The following is a 21489-nucleotide window of genomic DNA, read 5'->3' on the forward strand; positions in this document are numbered from 1 at the left end:
TATATATAAAATATTAAATTTGCCATTTTTAAGTGTACAGTTTTGTGATGTTAGATACATTCATATTGTGCAGCTGTCACCACCATCCATCTCCAGAACTCTTTTCATCCTGCAAGACTGAAGCTCTCCACCTACTAAACACTAACTCTTCATTCCCCCTTCTTCCCAGCCCCTGGCAACCACCGTTCTACTTTCTGTCTTTATGAATTATTGGATATCAATACTTACCACATTTTTGTTTGCACATATTTTGTACCATTCTGTGAGTTGCCTTTTCACTCTGTTAATAGTGTTATTTGTGCAAAATTCTAAATTTTGATGAAGTCCACCTTATCGATCTTTTCTTTTGTTGCCTGTGCTTTTGGTGTCCTATCTAAAAAATCATTACTGAATCCAATGTCATAAACCTTTTCCCCTATGTTTTCTTCTGAAAGTTTTGTAGTTTTAACTCTTTGATCCATTTTGAGTTAATTTTTGGAAACAGTATAAGGTAAGGGTCCAACTTCATTCTTCTGCCTGTGCATATCCAGTTTCCCCCAGCACCCTTTGTTAAAAAGGCTCTCCTATCCCCCACTGAATTGGTCTTGGCACTCTTGTCAAAAATCATTTGACCATATATGTGAAGGCTTATTTCTGGATGTTCTGTTGTATTACATTGGTTTAGAAGTCTGTGTTTATGCCAGTTCTACACTGTTTGGATTACCATAGTTTTGTAATAAGTTTTGAAATCAGGAAGTGTGAGATCCCAGCTCTGTTCTTTTTTATGATCGTTTTACCTATTAAGGGTCCCTTGCAATTCCATATGGGTTTTAGGATGGAGTTTTCTGTTTCTGCAAAAAATACAGATAAGAAACATTTACATTTATACTTTCTTGTAGTACAGTTAATTCATTACATATCTTTTTTTATTAGAACGTAATTTCATAGATGTTCGTGATATTTTCAGTCAGTTCCTTCTCCTTTAGCACCTTGTAGAGTAGGTGTTCATAAATACTTAAAACTTTTTATTTTCTGTCTCTGGGGAAATGACTCATTATTTTTAATCATCCAGTCAGAAATTTTCATTCTTAAGATCTTAGCTCAGGGAAGCCATCCTTGACTCCCTAGACCAAATTAGGTCCCCCAGATACGCATGCTTCCTCTGCTCTTCCATCACGGCAACCACATGTTTGTAATTATATTCTTCTGTGACTATTTGCTCCCCCACTGAGCAGTATGTTTCATGAGGGCGGAGTCTATGTCATTTTGTCCTGTACCTAGTGGCTAGCACACAGTGGATGCTCAGTAAATATTAGTTGTTGTAACTTCCTCGTGATTTGCATTTTTCCAATTAATTCTCTCTTTTGGTAGCTAACTTCTCCATTAGAGGTGTAAGTAAAATCAATTAATGTCTTCAGTATGCCTCCTGGGATGACCAAGGACAGGCTGTTTTTGAAAGTGTATCGTACAGACCTGAGCTTTTTAGAATAAGCGTGTTAAAAGGTAAAATGATAAAAGTTGTTATAAGATAGTTGTGCCTAGCAAATAGCCTCAGTAATGTTAATTTCTGTTTTTATGTGATTATGAAAAACTGAGACATGCACATTTTATATTTTAGAACCAACCAGTTTTGCTTTTTGGACGACCTCAGGGAGATGGTGAAATTCGAATAACCACTCTAGACAAGCATACAAAACAAGAAAGGTGAGAGGGATCGGTACTTATTTTCAAAATAAGTTATTAGGATCAGGAGATTGCGAAAATCTTAAAAACAGTTCCTCCAGGACAAAGGAGTGAAATAAAGGAATAAAAACAAGGGGTCAGATCGATCTGTGTTTTTTTAATTTCTCATATAGATATGTTAGGTATTCCCCTCTTTGTTCTGGTATCTGTTGATTTGCCTAAGTTTGAGTTCTTAAGAAGGAATAGACAAATATAGAATGTCAGCTAGAGTAAAAAAAGTACACATTAAGATGAGAGTAGCAATAAAGCAATAATAGACAGCTACTATAAAAACACAATTGTTTAATTTTATTTTTTGGTATGCATTTTAAAAGAACTAAAAACGGTACAACATGTCCTAAGGAAGTCCAAGTGAAGGCCATTTAGTGAGATTTTCTCGAGGGAAATTTGTAGGTGCAGTCCTTAAAGATTAGTTGAGCTAATTATGTGGTAAACTGATTTATTTAGTTGAAATGGCCATTTTCTGGAAACTTTGGAAACTAGAAAGTCAACCAGTAGGGGGCAGCATCAGCTCTTGCTTCCACCTTGATACCCAGGCTCTAAAGGTAGCTCCCTGGAGACACACATCCTTTTAGCCTCTCCCGGAAAATAGGCTTTGAAAGTGATGCAAGTAATAGAGCTACGTGAATGTCTCTTTCTTATTGTTTTAAAAAAATGTATGCATGTTAATCACTGAGAGTTTTCGAAAAGATACAAATATTGGTATTGGATGATAGGATTATAAGGTCTGTTTTTTTCCCCCAATTACATTGCTTTTAGTAAGATAGAAGAGAAATATCAACATGTAAATTTAACCATAATTTCTCTAGCTTACACTTGGGTCATGTACCACTCAATTTGTGTTTTAGGTTGTCCATTAAGTCACAAGGAGCAACATACAGGGTAAAAGCGCAGGTTCCCCAAGTAGACCCAAGAGTGAATCCTGCTGTGCATCCCAGTGTAACCCTGAGAAAATTATCTAACTTCTCTGAGCCTCAGCTTCCTCCCAAGTAAAATGAATATGATAATAATACGTACCTCAGGAGGTGGTCCTGGGGATTTAAATTGAGTCATCTTTGTGGAAGGGGTGAACGCTTCTCAAGACAATCTGTCTGTCTCCTAGTAACATCAGTAGAAGTTAACTGCTATTGTTGTCATTAATATTATTCCATCAATGTTTAGCTTTTAAACTGGAAGAAAGAAAGTACTAGCTCACGAACAACACTTTAGGGCTTCATTGTTCCTGACAGTAACTCTGCATTGTGCATATTGTTCTCATTATAATTTTGCCTATTTTTTAACTGTGAAAACTGAGGCACAGCAGGGTGATTCATTTAGTAAAGGGCAGTGCCAGGACACACAGTTCATTCTTTCGATGTGCACACTACCTTTGTCTTTAACTCACTGGATAAATTAAATTTTATCTGAGAAGAATTAATACACATGCTTCCAAACCGTTTAAATAAATCTCTCTCTCGCTCTCTCTCTCAGGCATATCTTCTTATTTGATTTGGCAGTGATTGTATGTAAAAGGAAAGGTGATAACTATGAAATGAAGGAAATAATAGATCTTCAGCAGTACAAAATAGCCAACAATCCTACAACTGATAAGGAAAATAAAAAGGTAAATTCTTGGAAATGAATAACTGTCATTTACTCATAACTTTGACTATTCAAGGAAAGTATGCTAATACATTAATGTGAGAGGCCGCTTATCCATCCAGGTGTTTTTGTTTCTAGAGATTAATTAGAAGCAAGCCTTTGTGAGAAATAATTGGACAGTGCCACAGGTGATAATGATCCCCTCTAATGCCCCAATGATCAAGGCAGCAAAATGCACTTGGCATAGCAATTGTTCTAGATATGAACTTGACTACAGTGGTCTTGATTGTTCACAGTTTGTCTGATGATAATGTTATGGGTGGTTTGTGGATGATTATGGTGGTGTGTTAGTGAATTTGGAAACATGATGTTATTAATCAATGATACCTATTAACCTGAGGAATATTAATTTTAACAGTGGTCTTATGGCTTCTACCTCATCCATATCCAAGGACAAAATGGGTTAGAATTTTATTGCAAAACAAAAGATTTAAAGAAAAAGTGGCTGGAACAGTTTGAAATGGCTTTGTGAGTATTTCTACTTTTAAAAGTGCTTTTTTCTACTGCATAAGTTTCTTATGAACAATGAACTACCAATAAACATACTCTAATATTTGTAGCATGTGTACAGAGGCTGTGAAAACACTTTGCTCTGAGCATGAGTGCTATGCTACGAGGCTGTCAGCTTGATAACTTTGGTCTCCTGGGAGAGATGTTTTGGTGAATTTCTTCAAGAAAAAGAAAGAGGGAGCTCTAACCTTCTGTTTGACTTTCTTCTCATGGGCATATTTTAATTCTTTAGCTTTTAGCAGCCCCCGAAAATATTAATTATTCTAATGATAAACTTTTAATGTAATTGCCATGTTTTATATATATCTTTAAATTAAGTAGAAATACTCCCAAACACATACACACACGTACATACATACATGCAAATATCTTATTTTTAATAGAAAGATTGATTTGTTCCTCCTGTTTGTTTTTAACTCATTTATTGTTTGAATTCTGGGTAAATTGCTTGACGTATTCAATGAATGCTTTCAGGGCTTGACTTCTCTCAGTGTTTTTTCCTTTTATTAAAGTGGAAACTCAACAAAGAGGTGGGAAATAAATCAGACATGTTCGAAAAGGAATGCATACAGAGACGTGATTACACAAGGACATGTCATTATAGGAGTTTCTTTTCAGTTTTGAGGTTCATGGATTAAAAAGTGTATAATGACCCTTGTTATGGAAACATATAGGTCACCCTGAAATTGAAACTGTTAGCAAAAGGTGAAATTAAGAAAGAACACTTCTGTGATTGCTTCATATGTATTCTAGCATTATTTACCTTTTGCAGACAAATTCTGTCAGAGTTTTTGTTTGCTTTCTCCTTTGCTTCGTTTTTGGAAATGCTCATGTTAATATAAAATGGAAATAGGATTAGAATATTTTATTGTAGTTCTGAGGGGAGAAAAATAGAGATTTTCCTTAGATTATTTTCTCTAGCACTTTGAGACATACGATTGTGCAGCTAAAATAGTTTTAAGCTTATAGACAATTCTGGGTTCAGCAATAACCCCTGCCATGGACTGGCTGCATAGTCTTAGCCAATTTGTTTAACCTCTCAGAGCCTCAGTTTCCTCCTCTAAAACAGGGATAATGATATTTTGAATTCCAGATATATGTGTCATGCAGAATGGTGGCCAGATAGTACAACAGCAATGATACGGTATAGAATTGTAAGAGGTGTCTGTTGTTATCACTATTATTAATATTGTTTTGTATTTAGGATCCTAATATACCTATAGGGACTTATAAATTCAGAGGACATCTTCCAGTATACTATTGTAGTTTTTAAAATTTATTGTTATTGATTATAATAATTAAAAGACCTTAGTAGTTGTATGCATCCATAAAATGGCTATTCTACAGGGACCTTTTTGGTTTGGGTCACAAGTGAGGAAGTCGGTGACCTCCGCCCACCCAGTCTCTGATGAATTGTGGGCTACATCATAAACCTAGTGTGCTGTTGTAGTGAGGTTTCAAGTGATAGGCAATATTTGGACTTGAGCAGTTGGGATTGGCGTGACAGGATGCTGGGGTTGCTGATAATATGCAAAGGCAGAGCTGATCTCACACCTTTGCTCTTGTGGGAAGGATGCCGGGCTGGTATTTTCTTACGGGTTCTGTTCATATGATCCTTACATGAGTGAAGGAATTTCTGCAGAGGAAGGAAGTTAAATTTGTTGTCCAGAGTAGGTGGGCTCCTTGGACTGTATTGATAGGCGCATCACTTAATATTCTGTTCACTTGCCATAAATCAAACAGCTAAACTCTGGATGCAAGAGACTCAACAAAATGCATGCTTATCTCTCTTTTTCATGGAAGAGAATCTGGGGTAGGTAGACAAGGGGTGGGTTGGGCTCTCTGGGGTATTGCCAGGAACCCAGGCTCAGATCTTCCTGCTCTGCCATTGTCAGCATGGCTTCTGTCCTCAAGGTTGGTCACATGTTGTCCGAGATAGCTGCTGGAGCTCCAGCTATATAATCTACATTCTAGGCAGCAGAAGGTGATCCTCATTTTTAAGGATTCTTTGCAGAAATGCTACAACTTCTGTTACATAATACTGACCAGAACTTAGTCATGTGGCCACATCTGACAAGGGAGCCAAGAAATGCCATCTTCATTCTGGGCAGGAATATGCTTGACTACGAATCAAGGTTCTCCTATTATGGAAGAAAGGAGAAATGGGTAGCTGTATGCAGCTATCAGTCGCTGCCTTATAGGTATATACATAAGGGAAGAGTATGGGTAGCTTTAAATTGTTCCATCACAGGAAAGATGGCTGTACCACACACAGGGAAACTGGGTGGGGTTCTTCATCTTTGAGCCTTATCCAAGCACCTCAACAATGTAATTAAACATCCATTAAACTCTGTTTGTATTTTAGAGTTCCACTGACTTGCCCATGCAGATGGTGAGAGGGTGGAAGTACCCTTATTTGAGAACTGCTCAAAGTCAAAGTTGAGGGCTCCTTTAAGCAGGGATTATGCCATGTATGGCATGTAAATTAAAATTAGGCAAAATAAAAGTCGGATTTTATTCGAGCATCAGAATATCCCATTATTTTATTTCCTCCTTTCTCTTTTGAAGCTTGTTATGCAGGAAAGTCCTGCTTCCAGCTTTGTGAGACAGGTCTTGCTTGTCTTGTGCTCAGGAAAGTAGAATAATCTAAGTCCTGAAGCTTAAGACTTTGCCTATGGCTCAAATTTTGCTATTTTATCCACTATTTAAAGTTCAAGTACTCTTAGTCTATAAGCCATAGAGAAAAAGAAGACTGAGAAATCCTGCAGCATTCATGACAATACATGATAAACAGTAAGCCTTGTGTCTCGCCACAGACCAGCTTCTTCCAGTCTCTTTGGCATTAACAGGGGCCCTGTAGGTCCCCCTAGAGCATTCTGGAGTGTCGCTTTAAGGACCTTTGAAAAGGAAAGGGTGGCATGGGTGGGAGGGGGGCAGGAAATCAAGGGAGGTGATATGTTAAGACTGACAAAATGCTTGCCAGTTCTATTTACAGAAGATGGCAATTCTGCTGTTTATAGGATGGTTGGATCATTTTTATTTTAAAAAACTTGCAAATCACCTTTAAGGAGTTTAGAATACTGCTCTTAATTTAGACTATTATAATGGACCATAGAAAAGCATGAATACCAATAAACAGTAAGTATCCGGTAAACTCAGATCTCCCCAGAGGTGACCTAAATCTCAGCCTCTGTCCTTCCCAAGCACACCCCCATCCCCACTCAGTAGCCCTATTCTCTGACCTTCGTTGGCCATAGCCACTTCCAGCATTATCTGCATTGGATCACATAAACTTGGCAAACCTCCGGAAGAAAGGCTTCACAGAGAGAAAAGCAGCAGTGACCCACTTGGATAGGGGAGGAAGAAGGATGTCTTCTTTTCTTTTTTCCCTGTGAGAAGAAGTGGTAGCAGGACTGATTGCTCTGAGGTTGTTTGAACAGTCTTTGAGCCAAATAATGTTCAAGAGCTATAGTTCTGGGGATCCCACTCTAAATAATATATTTATATCTTTAAAAGCCTAATTGATACACATTATTTATTCTTATTTATTTTCAGAAGGGCTTTTTGTCCCTGTTTCCCACAATTCCATTTAGTTATCTGTGAAATAGGATGGCAAATGTTATTTTATTAGCTTAGGCTAGTTTTCATAATGATGTTGGAAAGTGTGGATGTGAACGTTGCCCATAGCAATGTTCAAAATATTGTTAGGAAGCTATGGATGTGTTTCCCCCAAATCCCTTAAATCAAGTGTTTTTAATGTTTTCTCCTGTTAGATTTAAATTGATAAACACGTCATACCCATTTTATAGCTCAGGAAACTAGCAATGGCAGGAGTATTTCAGCACATTTGTACAAGTTCAGTGCTATAACATTTACAATAGAGTTCAGGATCTTAGTTCCCAGCAATTTTTTTAACCAGGAAGGTGCTAAATAAGCACCTGGACTCAAATCCTGTTATCTAAAACTGAAATCAGGTTTCTTTTTTTCTTTTTTTCACTGTGACTAGGACCTGGAGGATCAGACAGTGTCCTTAAGTTTTCTAGAAATAAGTCAGAGTTGGGTAAAATAAAGAGATTGAGTAATAGAATAATAAGATTTTTAAAAGGAAAAGTTAGAGAAAGAAAAAGTAGAACAGGGGCAGAAAAGCATTGCGTATGGTAGCAAGTGGCAGGTTTTGAACCAGCCTCTGTAGTATTTATTGAAGGGAACTGAAAGGCCCTTTTGCCTGGAATTTCTTCTGACTGACTTCACCCAATTCTTGAAATTCTAACATTTTATATTTACTCCCTTGAATAAAGAAAGCCCCCTTGAAGATGCATATACCCTTATTACCACACCAAGATTTCTTCACTGTGTGCCACACGCCAGGAACAGTGCCACATGGCTTACCTAAGGACAAATAGCATAGAGACCATTAACGTCTGCTAAAATACGAGCCCAGCATATATTGTTAGCTGCTAAGACTAGTGGGAGTGGGGAGAAGACAAGGAAAAGGGAGTATGGAAATTCTGGAGCTGGGGAGGGGCTCTGGGACCAGGCTGCCTTGTCATCTGGAGGGGCAGCCCCTGAGCTTCGTTCCCTAGGATGAACCCCTGAAAAGAAGCGCTCTCCAAGTGGGGTGAGGCAGGGGCGGGAATGCAGCCATGAAACTTCACAAATCATGTTTCATCTGAGCCACAGTGTAGCTTTCTAATTTATTCCCCATTTACTTCCAGAAGGAATTTGAGGTCACTCACCATAGAAAGCACACATGCCACAGAATTAAAAAGAAAAATTTAAATAATCAGAGGTCAAACAGAACAATGTTTCAAAGCATTCTCCGTAGACTCAGGCTCCACTAGATAAGAACGTTTTCTTGGAATTCGCCTCCTGGAGTTTGAATATGAAAGCAAAGAGTATGTTTTTCACATTTAAAATATAAAATTATATTTTATCCAATATGATTTGTTTTAATCTAAAGGTATTTCTCAGAGATTCTGAATACCAGAAGGGTAATTATCAGAGGAAATTGCATTTATTCTCCCAATATTTACTAAGCATTTGCTTTGTTGCCAGACACTGTTGGAAGCCCTGGCTATATAGCACTGAGGGAGCTATTGCAATTGAATTTAATTACTGTAGCTTCTAAATATAATAGCGTTCAGTTAATATATAGTGGATTTTATTTCAAGACTGAACTCTTGATATTTCTATGAAAATAGTCTCTTCCTCCCAATCCCATCTATTCAAGTGTAATTAGATGGAGGGCCAAGATTTGCCTTTTCCCTCCACATGGAATCAGTTTCTCACCAATCTCTGCAGATTAAATCTGACCACTTGCTTGTAATCTTCACCCTCACCTCCCTGGTTTAAGCCTTCCACATCTCTGATTAGCTTCTGCATTCCCTGCCCCCTCCATTCTTCAAGAAGCATCCAGGGTGATCTGCTGTGTCCTGCCCTACTTAAGACCCTTTGTTGGCTATTTACTGCACTCTGTATAATATCAAAATTCTTACCAGGACCTCAGAAGGCCCTGCATGGTTTTATCCCACCCATCTCTTCAGCCACATCATACACCTGTTTGCCGTAGTTAGATTGAGTGCATTTCAGTTTTTGGAGAATATGCACAGGCCTCAGGCATTCAACCGTGAGCTTTCCTTACCAGATGGTCTTTCCTCTTGCTCCTTGGGTAGCTGGTTCTTTATCCTACTGATCTTGACTTTAAATATCACTTTGTGAGAGAGATCTCTCCTGACCACAATGCTAAATGAGTAACCTCACTTCCCTAGTATTCTCTCACAATTGTAATTATATGGCCAGACAAAAATTATCCAAGTTTAGTGTTTATAGCCTTCTAGAGACCCGACAATCCCCTCCTTGTTAAAGATAATCTATTACTTGCCTACTCTATTTTACCTGTCTTTTCTCCTCCAAAAGAGTAAGGATTCTTTATTGCTTATTAGGAGAGAAGCTAAATTGAACTATTGAATACATAGATAATGTTGGGAGAAGGGAAAAAGAAAGCTTCATGGGTCTGGGAATGCAAAGAAAGTTTTGGGTTTTGGTATGAGTGAGGCTCTGGAATAGCTATGGGGTCTGAGGGGTTTGGAAAGGGGAAAAAGGACTTTTGAAATGCATTTCTGTAGACTCTGAATTATATTCCTTTTGATGTCCTTCGAAATGCTAAGTAAAGAATGAAATTGCCTTTTGGTTATTTGGTTGCCCTGTGTATACCTTTAATGCCCCAAGGCCGAGCTGCCTGGGCCCTTGGATTGAGGGCATTACCATTAGATCTAGCTGTCTATTTCATGGCTATTCTCCCAGTGCACTAAAAACACCAGGAGGACAGGAATCTTGTCAATGCTATTCCCATGCATGATCAATCCTAGCACAGTGCCTGGCACATAGTAGATAATCATATTTTTATTATAAATCTGAAATTCTACTCTAAGTTTTCTGACACTAAGGTCAATTTAAAAAAAAAGGTGAATTAAGAAATTCTTACTGTCTCACAAAATAATACAACAGTCCTTGAGGGAAAGAAACTTTCACTAGTATGATAAGAAGGCTTTATAACGTGGATCCTTAAGTAAGAGATACAGAAAAACATGTTCTCCACGAGCAACATTAGAATTTTTTGAAGTTCTAGAAGTTGATGTCATATATTATTATTTTTCTTAAATTATCCCTCAAAAATGAGGTTGTTGCAATTTTTTAAAGGCATCTTTGTAGACACCTACCTGATGCTTCCAGGTTATGTTTCTTTTTGTCCATCTATGTATGTTTCTTTTGGGCAGTCTTACTCGATGCTTAGATGAACTTAGAAAACCAAGCAGGATGGCTAATTTTCACATCACCTAGATCCTTTCAAGTAATATTGATCTAATCTATACTTCTGCTAGAAACTACAGAACAATATGCAAATCGTGGACCTCTTGCCTCTAGAAGATGTAGGGGATATAGAACTTAGACTGGTTCTAAGGTCTGAGATGCTCAAAGCCACCTACTTCCTCATATTTCTCTCTGTCCACACTCCCGATTCCTGACCTGCTCAATTTTTTTCCACCTGTCAGACTCAGAAGAGCGGCTCTGCTTCTTCTCTGTTTTGCCCCTGAAGTCCAATCACTGTCTACATGTCGTGATACTGATGGGCGTCACAAGGGAGACTCATTTCACGTGCCTGTTCCCTCTCCCATTTCCCTGGTCTCCTTAACACCCTCAGTGGCACCTGGAGTGTGACCCTCCCCACCATATGTTGCTCCCTGCAGTGGACCAGGACCTGACCTCACTGTTTCTCCTCTGGGGGGTGGCTAGTCAGGCCAGAGAGAGGGTGCCTCCCCTAGCCATCCCGGGATTTGGAGGGATAAAGCTGTGTTGTGTTACCCATCAATTCAGGGTTAAAAAATCTGGTGAGTGTCTCAAGAGAAGTGGTCCTTGTTGTTGTTTGATGAGAGACCCATGTTTATGATATCAAAGGTTTGGCAACAGATTTGACATTCTATTGTGCAAATTTAAAAGACTGACTTTATGAGACTTTCCTGGTGGTCCAGTGGCTAAGACTCTATGCTCCCAATGCAGGGGGCCCAGGTTCAATCCCTGGTCAGGGAACTAGATCCCACATGCATGCCTCAACTAAGGGTTCACATGCTGCAACTAAAGATCCTGTACATGGCAATGAAGACCTGTGTGCTGCAGCTAAGACCTGGCACAGCTAAATAAATAAATAAGTAAGTACATAAATAAATAAAAAAATAGACTGACTTTATTTATATTTTTGCCTAGATGGAGATTCCCCCAATATCTACATGAAGCTAAATCAGAGAATTCTATAGCAAGCCCAAACTACTGCTGCTCTGGCTACTACTGCCACTACTACTAGGATAATGGTACTACTGCTTCTCTCTCCTCTTCCTTTCCCTTCCTCTCCCTCCTCTTGTTTGCTTTTTTCATTAGGAGATCCACTGGGATCTTCTCAAATATATAAATAAGTACCTGTTGAGACTGTGAATTTCATCTCTTAGAACAGGGTCCAGAAAGTAAACATTTTCAGCCTTGTGGACCCTATGGTCTCTGTCACAACTACTCAGGTCTATCATAGTAAGAATACCGCCATAGATAATACATAAATGAGTGAGTGTGGTATATTCCAGTAAGATAGGCTGTGGGCTGTAGTTAGCGACCCTTGTCTTACAGCAGAGAGATGATGATTCAGGCCTAGGGAATGTAGTGAGTATGTGTTGCCACAAAAGGATCTCAGCTCTACTGGTGCCATGCTGTGGCTTTTTGTAGAAGTGTGATTTTCTCACTAGCGCTAATTCCTGTTTAGGTCATCATGATGATTTAGCCTCAAAATGTTCTCTACTCCACCAAAACCAGAACAAAAATACCTGGATGAATTATATGTATTTGGCATTATTTTGTACTGACCAATTGAATATCAAAAATGCCATCCAGGGCTTCCCTGGTGGCGCAGTGGTTGGGAGTCCGCCTGCTGATGCAGGAGACACGGGTTCCTGCCCCGGTCCGGGAAGATCCCACATGCCGCGGAGCGGCTGGGCCCGTGAGCCATGGTCGCTGAGCCTGCGTGCCCGGAACCTGTGCTCCGCAACGGGAAAGGCCACAACAACAGTGAGAGGCCCGCGTACCGCAAAAAAAAAAAAAAAATGCCATCCAGGTATCTGGTTTCATTAAGTTTTATTATGGGGTTTATTGGAAAGCACTATGAGACCCCAAGAATCCAGGCCAGTAGCAACAACATAGTAAACTTGTCTCTACTCAACAGTCGACCACATCAGCAAGGATAGTTTTCTAGTCAGTGATGGCTCTTTGTGCTCTTGAAGCATTTTCTTCCTACCAGTAATGACACTTGTGCCTGTTGTTTATTCTGAAATTCCCTCTTTGGAGAGCACACTGAGGAACATTAGAAGGGGTGAGGGAAGGCTATGGTGGTGTCAAGAGTTGGTCCAAGAGTGAGCCTTCCTGGATGAGCTGTGTGTGTGTGGGGTGACATTTGACTACAGTGACACCTGCTTTGGCATTTTTTCAGTGTCCAAAGCCCATCAGTGTCTACTTGGAAACTGGTAACCTTACAGGCACAATTACCAAAGTATCAATCCATAAAGCATCTCTGAGTTTGTCTGCCCACATGCTTTTTTGTTTTTTGGGAGAAATTATTCACTCTAAAAACAACCTTTTATTCATTCTCCTTTAAAGGATTTCACTACCAGTTTTTAATATGAAGAATTTGTTTGTGGATATGAAATCCATGCTGACACGATCCATCGCCCCCCAGGCTGCACTGAGCCTCATGCTACTGACCTATTCACGTTAATCTCCCAAGTTGAAGCCAGCACAGCTCTCCCCAGATCTCATGTATTGTCTATAACCTTTCAAAATTGGCAGTTAAGTCAGTATAGGAAACTAAACCACAGTTTCCTGGCAGCAATAAAAGGAAGTAGGACACGGGACAGTGCTCAGAAAAATCACAGCTGTCATAAAATGGAGTTTTTCAGTAGCCTGTTTGATCCAGAAACATGCAAAAGCATTTCACGCATGACAAAGCATTAGTAAATATTAAATACTATTCTTGTTCTGTTATTGCCTAGTGGAGATCAACCTCTCTCCTTTCTTTCAGCTTATATTTAATACCTATTTGACATTTTTCTGGCATTCCTGAGCATGCTTATAAGGAAGGAGAAGCCATAGGCAGAAGGAAGAATGAAGGATAGATATCAAAACTTCCATCAGCAAACAAGCGTTACTCTGGTTAAAAATAAATGCAGATAAAATTCAGCTGAATTAGTGTTGGTGTCCCTGAGCTTTTATAACAGAGCCTTTGATCCATTTTGTGTGTGTGTGTGTGTGTGTGTGTGTGTGTGTGTGTGTGTGTTTCTTCTTCGTATATGAGAACAGTAACAGTGCAAGCAGGAGAGTTTAACTGGGCAGTTGTGGTCACTGCTCTCTCCAGCTTGTCTGGGTTATATAGAAGTTAACACAAAGAATAGTTTGTTTTGGAACCGTTTGTTGTAGTGAGTCAACTGTGTATATGGTTTCCTCTAAGAAAATGACATAATCAGTGAATTCTATAACAGTAAGCAAGCTTTAATTTATAAGTCTAAACCTAATATTACAGTTAATGTCACAGGTACTACTTTTAAGATATTTCTTGATAAGAAATTGTTAGGTCACAGGCATTGTTACTTTGGGCTACACAATACAAAATAAGCTGCAGTTGAAGGTTGGCCATCCTTACAGTGGGAACAATGAGAGAAACTTCAGTTTTCTTCTTCATGGGATAGTAAGCAGTAGCAGTCTGGTTGAAGAGATAAGAAAGTCATACTTGAAACAATTACTGAATGAGACTGAATATTATGTATCTGTATTCATTTATTTTTTTGTGTATTGAGCATCCCATACATGCCCAGGAACTATTCTAGGCACTAAGAATATAATGATGAGTAAGACAAGTTCTTTTCTCTCACTGAGTTTACATTCTAACAAGGCTTATATTTTCAAGTCAGCATTATAATGTCAATGCAAAACAGTGATAAATTGCAAGGTACATGAAATAGTTTATACCACTCATTATTTTGATGTAAGGAGAATGGAATTGGACATTTGAACATAGAAAAATCCAATGCATGCGACGCTCTCGGGCAAATTTGTAAAGAGTTATTGGCCCTCTGAGGATCTAAGGAAGGCATTTGCACTGAAGCCTTTTCCTTTTAATTTAGGAAAAGTAAGCTGTTGTAGGTTAAGTATGTGCACTTTTTGCTTAAAATAATTAGGAAAAATATCATTTACCACTGATACGTAATTCAGAAAAATTAATTTGTTCAAGGTGGTTTTTCTCCCGTTTATTCTGAATGCCAGTTTGTGATAATCAAGATCTTAAAAAACTGTAATGTTTTATGAACTCATAAACACTCTGAAGAGGTGTTTAATGTTCCTTTATTCCAACACCTGAGCCTTTCCTACAACTTCTTTCTAATTGTAGCCTGTGCTTGAGTGCCTCTTGTGATGAGGAACTTACTACCTCTGGAATTATTTGCTCCATCTTTGTTTAGCTTTGACTGTAGAGAATTCTTCCTTATAATGAATTGAAACATGTCTATTCAAGTATAACTTCCTAACGTCCCTCCTTGGGCCCAAATAGGACATCTTAACTCTTTCCCCTATATGGTAACCCTTCAGATATTTGAGAATAGCTCTTCTCCAAGTCCATGTTTTAAACATACTTTCCCTTTGAATAAATGAAGAGAAACTTTGGGAGAATTCTTTCGTTAACTAGTTGAGTAGAATGCTAATCTGATCAGATAAAGGTATGGGTAAGTTGAATGTTTAATGTCAGTCTAATATTATAGGCAAGGTATGATGCTAGCTGCTATCATTCCCACAAAAAGGTAAATGAGACAATTTTAATTTTCAAGGTGTTCAGAAATCAGTTTGGGGACTTCTGACTGAATTGTGCATGACAATTTTTTTTTTTGATTCTGAGTATTATAAGGAAGATTTCAGGTTTTAATTCCTTCATGTTAGAGCATTTAGAGTCTGGTAGTATATAGGGATAATTCTTTACTCTTATATGGTACTTTATAGTTTCCAAAGTGTTTTTGGATAATACCTTATTTGATTCTTAAGGAGTTTTGTGAGATAGCCAGGGAGATATTATCTTTAACATAGAGTCAGAAAAGAGAGAAGAGATTAAGTATTTTGTGTGTGTGTTTCACTTAGTAAGTGAAAAAGAGACTGGTCTTGAATCTCAGTCCAGAGCTTTTCCCCTGCACCACGCTGTCTCATTTATAGCAAGAATACCTACTATTGTTCTCCAGAGATGAAAGTTTCCATCAGTTTGTTTTATAAGCAAGAGGTATTCATGTGTAGTATATTCACACACTCGGTGAAAAATATAATTTAGAACTTAATTACTTTCTACTTATTTTTTAGTGATGTGGTAAGAGGTGGTTATCTTGATGGAATCAAATAATAAACAGCATTGAATATTATCAACAGTAAGGATGATTTGGGCTTCAAAGAATTTCCTTAGAGTAAAATAAATTGTCTTAATTTACAAGTTAATTAATAGCAAGATTTTTGGTCACCTTATCATAGGATTGAGCCTAGTATGATTTATGCAAAGACTTGATTTTATTTGATTTGATGGCATTTGCATTATGTGATTTTAGTCTCAAAGTTTAAATTCCCTTTTTACAGGTAAAAGAATTGGGGAGGAGAAGGCTCAGGGTCTGAGACTAAGCCCTGGCCAGTTCTCAAGGTGGATTAAGCTGAGTTCTAAATCAATATGTGTGTGTGTTTTCGTCCAGTACTTAGGTAGCAGTGGCTGTGTGTTACATAAGTCACTGGAGGTATGAACGCAGTGTGAAAACACTGTCATTTTTCTCCTTCAGGATAAACTGGACTACCATTGAATAGCTTCTTCTTCCTGGGGAGAGCCAGATTTGAAGTTATCTGGACCATGTGTTTGACCTGTCGCTTATTAGAATAGCGGGCTTTCTTCTAAACATCTTTCTCCGAGGAAACACTGAGATTTGGGAGCTCAGATTATCCGCCTCAGAAGTGATTAGAATATTCCAGTGGTCAATGGGTTTAGTTTAATTGTTTAGTCGAATCCACATCTTTATATTTGTAACATCACTGTCTACACAAAGCAGCCAGCCCTTTGAAAAAAAAAAAGGATGGTAATTTCAAAAGTCACAAATGCCCTAAATTAATGGGCTCCATAAATTTAAAAATTCATAAAAAATAATGCTGTCTTATTTAACAAAGTTTGTTAGAGTAAACAAACAAAAAAACCTTCTGTATTTATTATTCTTTCAGTCCTTCCTTGCATCGATCCCATAAGAGAATTAACATTTTCTGACATTAACATTCTATTCCAAGCACAATGCTATATGGTTTTGATATTTGTCTTGTAAATCTTCCCAAAACTCATGAGGGGGGCAGTTATCTCTATTTGTACAAATAAGAAAACTAAGGAACAGAGATATAAGTAACCTGCCTGAGCCACACAGCTCATGATGGAGTTGAGATCCCAGCCATGCTCCTTTCAGCCTACCAGGTCCATGTCCCAGGATGTGCCTTCCCCATTCTTTACTCCAAAGAGTTTCTTGCCCAATGACTAGTAAGGAATAAACCTGATGTTTTATTAAACCCAGTTTTTCTATCTTCCAACCTTAAACTGCAGAATTCCTGTATTTTTCCTTGTTTCTTTTCTCCCTGGATAGCAAGAGCAGCCAGAAATAAAATTCTCTCATCTATTATCGTACACCAAATTTGCTTTATGTAGTCTTTGACTAATGACTCGTTGGTCAGAATCTACTCAGGGATCTGTTCTCTGATAGCACATTAATAATATATATGCATTAAGGCTCCTTCTCAGAGAATATTTGAGCTTTGACATATCGAACACCGGCATCTTAAATTAAAGCTGTCGCTGTCCATGCATTTTAAAACTAGATGGCTTGGAACTAGTGTTTCATACATAACAAAATAGACCTGATGTCATACGCAGTTTACTAAGGCGAGACTATTCCTCGCCTGTTTAATTGTGGTCGGGGTTTGAATTGCATTTTCTAATTATCATGACCTAAACATCTTTCAGACTGAGAAAAAACTAAACTGTTTTACAGGGCTTTGATTTACTAGAAGAAACACTGTAGAGCAACCTAATGGATTTTCCACATACCACGGAGACCAGGAATGATGAATTAGAAACTGTTCTAACTCCTTCAAGATAGGAAGTATCAAGATTAAAATGATGCTTGGTGACAATGATGACTCTGTACTTTGAGCCCTAGGCTTGCATTAGTGTCTCTTGTTTTGCAAACACTTTTTTATCTAGTTATATAGCTCAGCATTCTTTTGACTTGTGGCATTAGACTTGTGTAGGTTGATAAGTAGTTCTGTGCTAAGCCTTTTCCTCAGTACAGCTGATTTAGGGACGTTTTGTGTTTTTCTCCTATGCACATTTCTACATATACATATTTATGTATGTACATAATACATAGACGTGAGACTCTCCTTGTGAAGGTTTTTCTTCAGGGCAGTGTAATAAAGAGCCATATATTTGGAACCACAGAAGTCAGGAGCAATTACCCTGTAACCTCAGCAATTTTATAGATAGAGCAATTAACAGATTATGTTTTTTTTTTTTTTTTTTCTTTAAATGTCTATGTACTGGATGGCTTCAGAATTTGTATCCATTTGGACCCGGGGTAACGTTGTCTACAGAGGTACTTGCCCCAAACCACAGGAGTAGCAAACAGAGGAACTAGACTAGATCCCAAGTCCTTTAATTCCTGGCGATTCTTCTTCTTCCAAGGCAAACCTTCTATCAGCGGGTTCCTTTTTCATAAAATGGGCGAGTCTACCTCTTTCCCCAATATCCTTACCATGAAAAGCTGCGAATCCCCTATCTAGGGAGCTGTGGACTTGGGGTAGAGAGGAAAACTCAACCATCCTCCAGTGGATATCAGCAATGGGACCCATTATCACACTGTTTATTTGGCATTAATACATTGCTCACCACTGACACTGCAGATTTCTTTTCATCAGGGCACTTCTGACTCCTGAACACTTGACACCAGTATGAAACATTATAATTGCAGGACAGAGTGAGCCCAAAGTGAATTGGAAATTTAATTAAACTTCTTGCTTGTTTAATTGTTTAATGTGTTGCACAGTCCAACTTGCAATTCCATATTCAATTATAATGAAACTCCCCTTAGACTGAGTTTATTTGGGGTTTTAAAAATGATTCTAAAAGGGTATTGATGCTTTAAGAGATGCCTTGGTTTTATAAAATTTCAACATAAGAGATTGAGTGTTTTAGTATTAGGTTTGTATTGACTCTTGATATTGACACAAGTCTAAACGTGCAAAGTCCACAAAGGCTAGATCCCATGGGCTTATGTTTAATTTAAAATATGGCTAGCTGGCCATTTTGAATATACTAGGTAGGTTGACAATCTGAATATCTGACTGATTGGGGGAAATAGTCAAATATTAATTTTAATTGTTTATTAGTAGACTATTTGCAATTGGTTTTTAAATTCATTTGGAAAGTGAGAATTCACATGTATGTAAAGTTGCCAATAAACCTGATTTCATAAAGGTGTTTAGAGGTTAAATGCCTAATGATTAATTTAGTAGTATGCTTTAGTAGTATTTTTAATAATTTGGAGGAAAGGTAAGGCATCTGAGGATAATGTTAATGATGAATAGTAATGAGGGTTTAAAGATTCTGAGAATTAATTTGGAGATCATATTCATCATCCTAAAAACAGAATAGGAACCAAAAGGAGAGGACATTTTGGTGGAATTCAGAGTGTTGGACAAAGAGAAAATAGATAAGGCAGGATCCAAGTCCAACCACTGACTTTGCCAAGGGACCCAGGCAAGACTCTTTCCTTCTCTGGGACTTAATTCATTCACTAGTTAAAAGGGAGACAGGAATATTTGTGATCTATTTTTTGCCTTCACCACTAGAAAATTCGCTCTTATGTATGACTCTGTACAGTCTCTTTGTTGAATTTGTTGAAGGCTTGTGAAAGGCAAAAGAAGGTGTGGGAAGTGTGGAAGCTAATTGTGATACAAAAATAATAGTGGAATCTCATCCTCTTTTATTTCTGCACAACAGTTATGACATTTTCCTCTTGTGCTTGTTCTCTTCTGCTTCTCCAAATTACATTAAACCGTTATTACTCTGTGTGTGTGTATGTGTATATGTGTGTGTTTCCAAGAACGTGCATGAATGCGCATACTGGACAATGATAATGTGGTCCCTCTGAGAAGATTGGTGCTTTCATGCCCTAACGATGATAATGTACTTTAAATTCTGCGTACTTATCCTGTAAACCATCAGGAAAATTCACTAAGTGGGCTTTGTTCCATCTGTGGAATTATAATGATGATAATGTAATACTCAAAAGTAGTGTAATTAGTTTAATTATAAATGAAGGCATTGCCTACACTCAAAACCTCAATAAAGAAATCAGGTTGATAGTCTGTGCTGATTCAGTAGAACACATCAACTTGCAAAGCCAAAGAAATTAGCTGTGAACCCTTGATCAAAAAGCACAGATAGTGTATGATCCAGGAAACTTGATTACTCTTCGTTTTTATTGAGGAAGGCTTTTTGATATTAAAAGCACAAGAAGCCAGAGAATTAGTACATAGAGAATTGATTGATTACTTTATTCAATGACTTCTTCAAAGGCAGTTCTGAGACATAACTGGGGAAACTGAAGTGAGCCAACTGGCCGTTAGCGGTCAGTACTGCTCCGTGGGAAGGATGTGTGTTGTGTGCCTTTGCAATCAGAGCTCAGAGAGACTTTCTGGAGAGTTGTGGCTCGTCGTGTGAGGATCAGATCTGAGTCGAGTTTAATAAAATCTGCTTTGGAGTGATTTGTTTATCTTCTGTGAGCAGCTTCTTTTTCTTTTTTTTAAATGGATTTATTTATCTATTTAAATGTGTACTACTCTACTGCTTTTTCTCATCTGAACCAAAAGCACTTTGCAAATATCAGAGCTCAGATTTTAAAAAGATCATTGATTTTTTTCAACTGTCCTGAAGGTAGGCTGTCACACATCATCATTTATTTCTGAGAGAGGGATATTGATAGCATAATATTAAAATCTTTCATTAAAGATTTTTTTTTTTCGTCCAGCAATAACCTAAATTCAAAGGAGTTTTGTGTTTGCCTTCGTCTATCAGAATTGCTATTTAAAAGTACATCCTTCCCAGGACAATATAGTTATCTTGTTACTATAAGGAAAAGGAATAACGTGTCAATAAAAATTGTCGTTGACTGAAAACATTCCTGTGGGATAACCAAATAGTTGAAACAGGCTCTGATTAGCTATTGAAATCTGCCCAGTATGACCAGCATTTGGTCTGAAGCCAGTAAACCCTGAGGATCCTGTCAGCTTACTCCATTCTGCCTCCCCTGCTTTTCTTCACTTTATGTCCTTTACTTCTATTTACTTTTCACCATCTATAAGAAAAGCTCAGTTTAGGTATCAGACACCTTTGATTCAGAAAACCATTTGCGAGGTTAAGACCCTGCCCAGTGATGACACCAGTCATGTGGAATCAAGAGGAGGGGAAACATGAAGAAGTCTTTATCATGTCTTTTCTTTTTGCGGTACGCGGGCCTCTCACTGTTGTGGCCTCTCCCGTTGCGGAGCACAGGCTCCGGACGCGCAGGCTCAGCGGCCATGGCTCACGGGCCCAGCCGCTCCGTGGCATGTGGGATCTTCCCGGACCGGGGCACGAACCCGTGTCCCCTGCATCGGCAGGCGGACTCTCAACCACTGCGCCACCAGGGAAGCCCTATCATGTCTTTTAAGCTACCGTTAGCCTCTTAACTGGTCTCCTGGCTGCCAGCATAGCCACCTACAAGTTCCCAATGGGCTTTGCAAGGGTGACCTTTCTAAATTGCCCATTTCCAATATGGCATTCCTCTCTCTTGTTGGACTTATCTTTCATTTTGACTCCTATTTTCACTCCTGATGTCACTGTCTTAGCTTAGATCTTCGGACTCTTCTACCTAGCCTGTTGCAGTGGTCTCCAATGCTGTCTTCCCACCTGTCTTCCCACCTCCCCACAACATGGCT

General features: G+C 38.4%; 1 protein-coding gene across 7 annotated transcripts in view; it reads left to right on the top strand.

Moving 5' to 3' along the window:
- The window catches only part of VAV3 (vav guanine nucleotide exchange factor 3), a 400412-nt gene that overhangs the window by 203171 nt on the left and 175752 nt on the right, over positions 1 to 21489 (top strand). For all 7 annotated transcript variants that reach the window (XM_073810192.1, XM_073810193.1, XM_073810194.1 and 4 more), the window contains 3 exons: positions 1598 to 1683; positions 3193 to 3325; positions 3722 to 3831. In XM_073810192.1, coding sequence (XP_073666293.1) covers positions 1598 to 1683; positions 3193 to 3325; positions 3722 to 3831 — 329 coding nt within the window. The remainder of the gene's footprint in view (positions 1 to 1597; positions 1684 to 3192; positions 3326 to 3721; positions 3832 to 21489) is intronic.

This window comes from Tursiops truncatus, chromosome 1 (genome assembly GCF_011762595.2).
Source record: "Tursiops truncatus isolate mTurTru1 chromosome 1, mTurTru1.mat.Y, whole genome shotgun sequence".
Classification (NCBI taxonomy): domain Eukaryota; kingdom Metazoa; phylum Chordata; class Mammalia; order Artiodactyla; family Delphinidae; genus Tursiops; species Tursiops truncatus.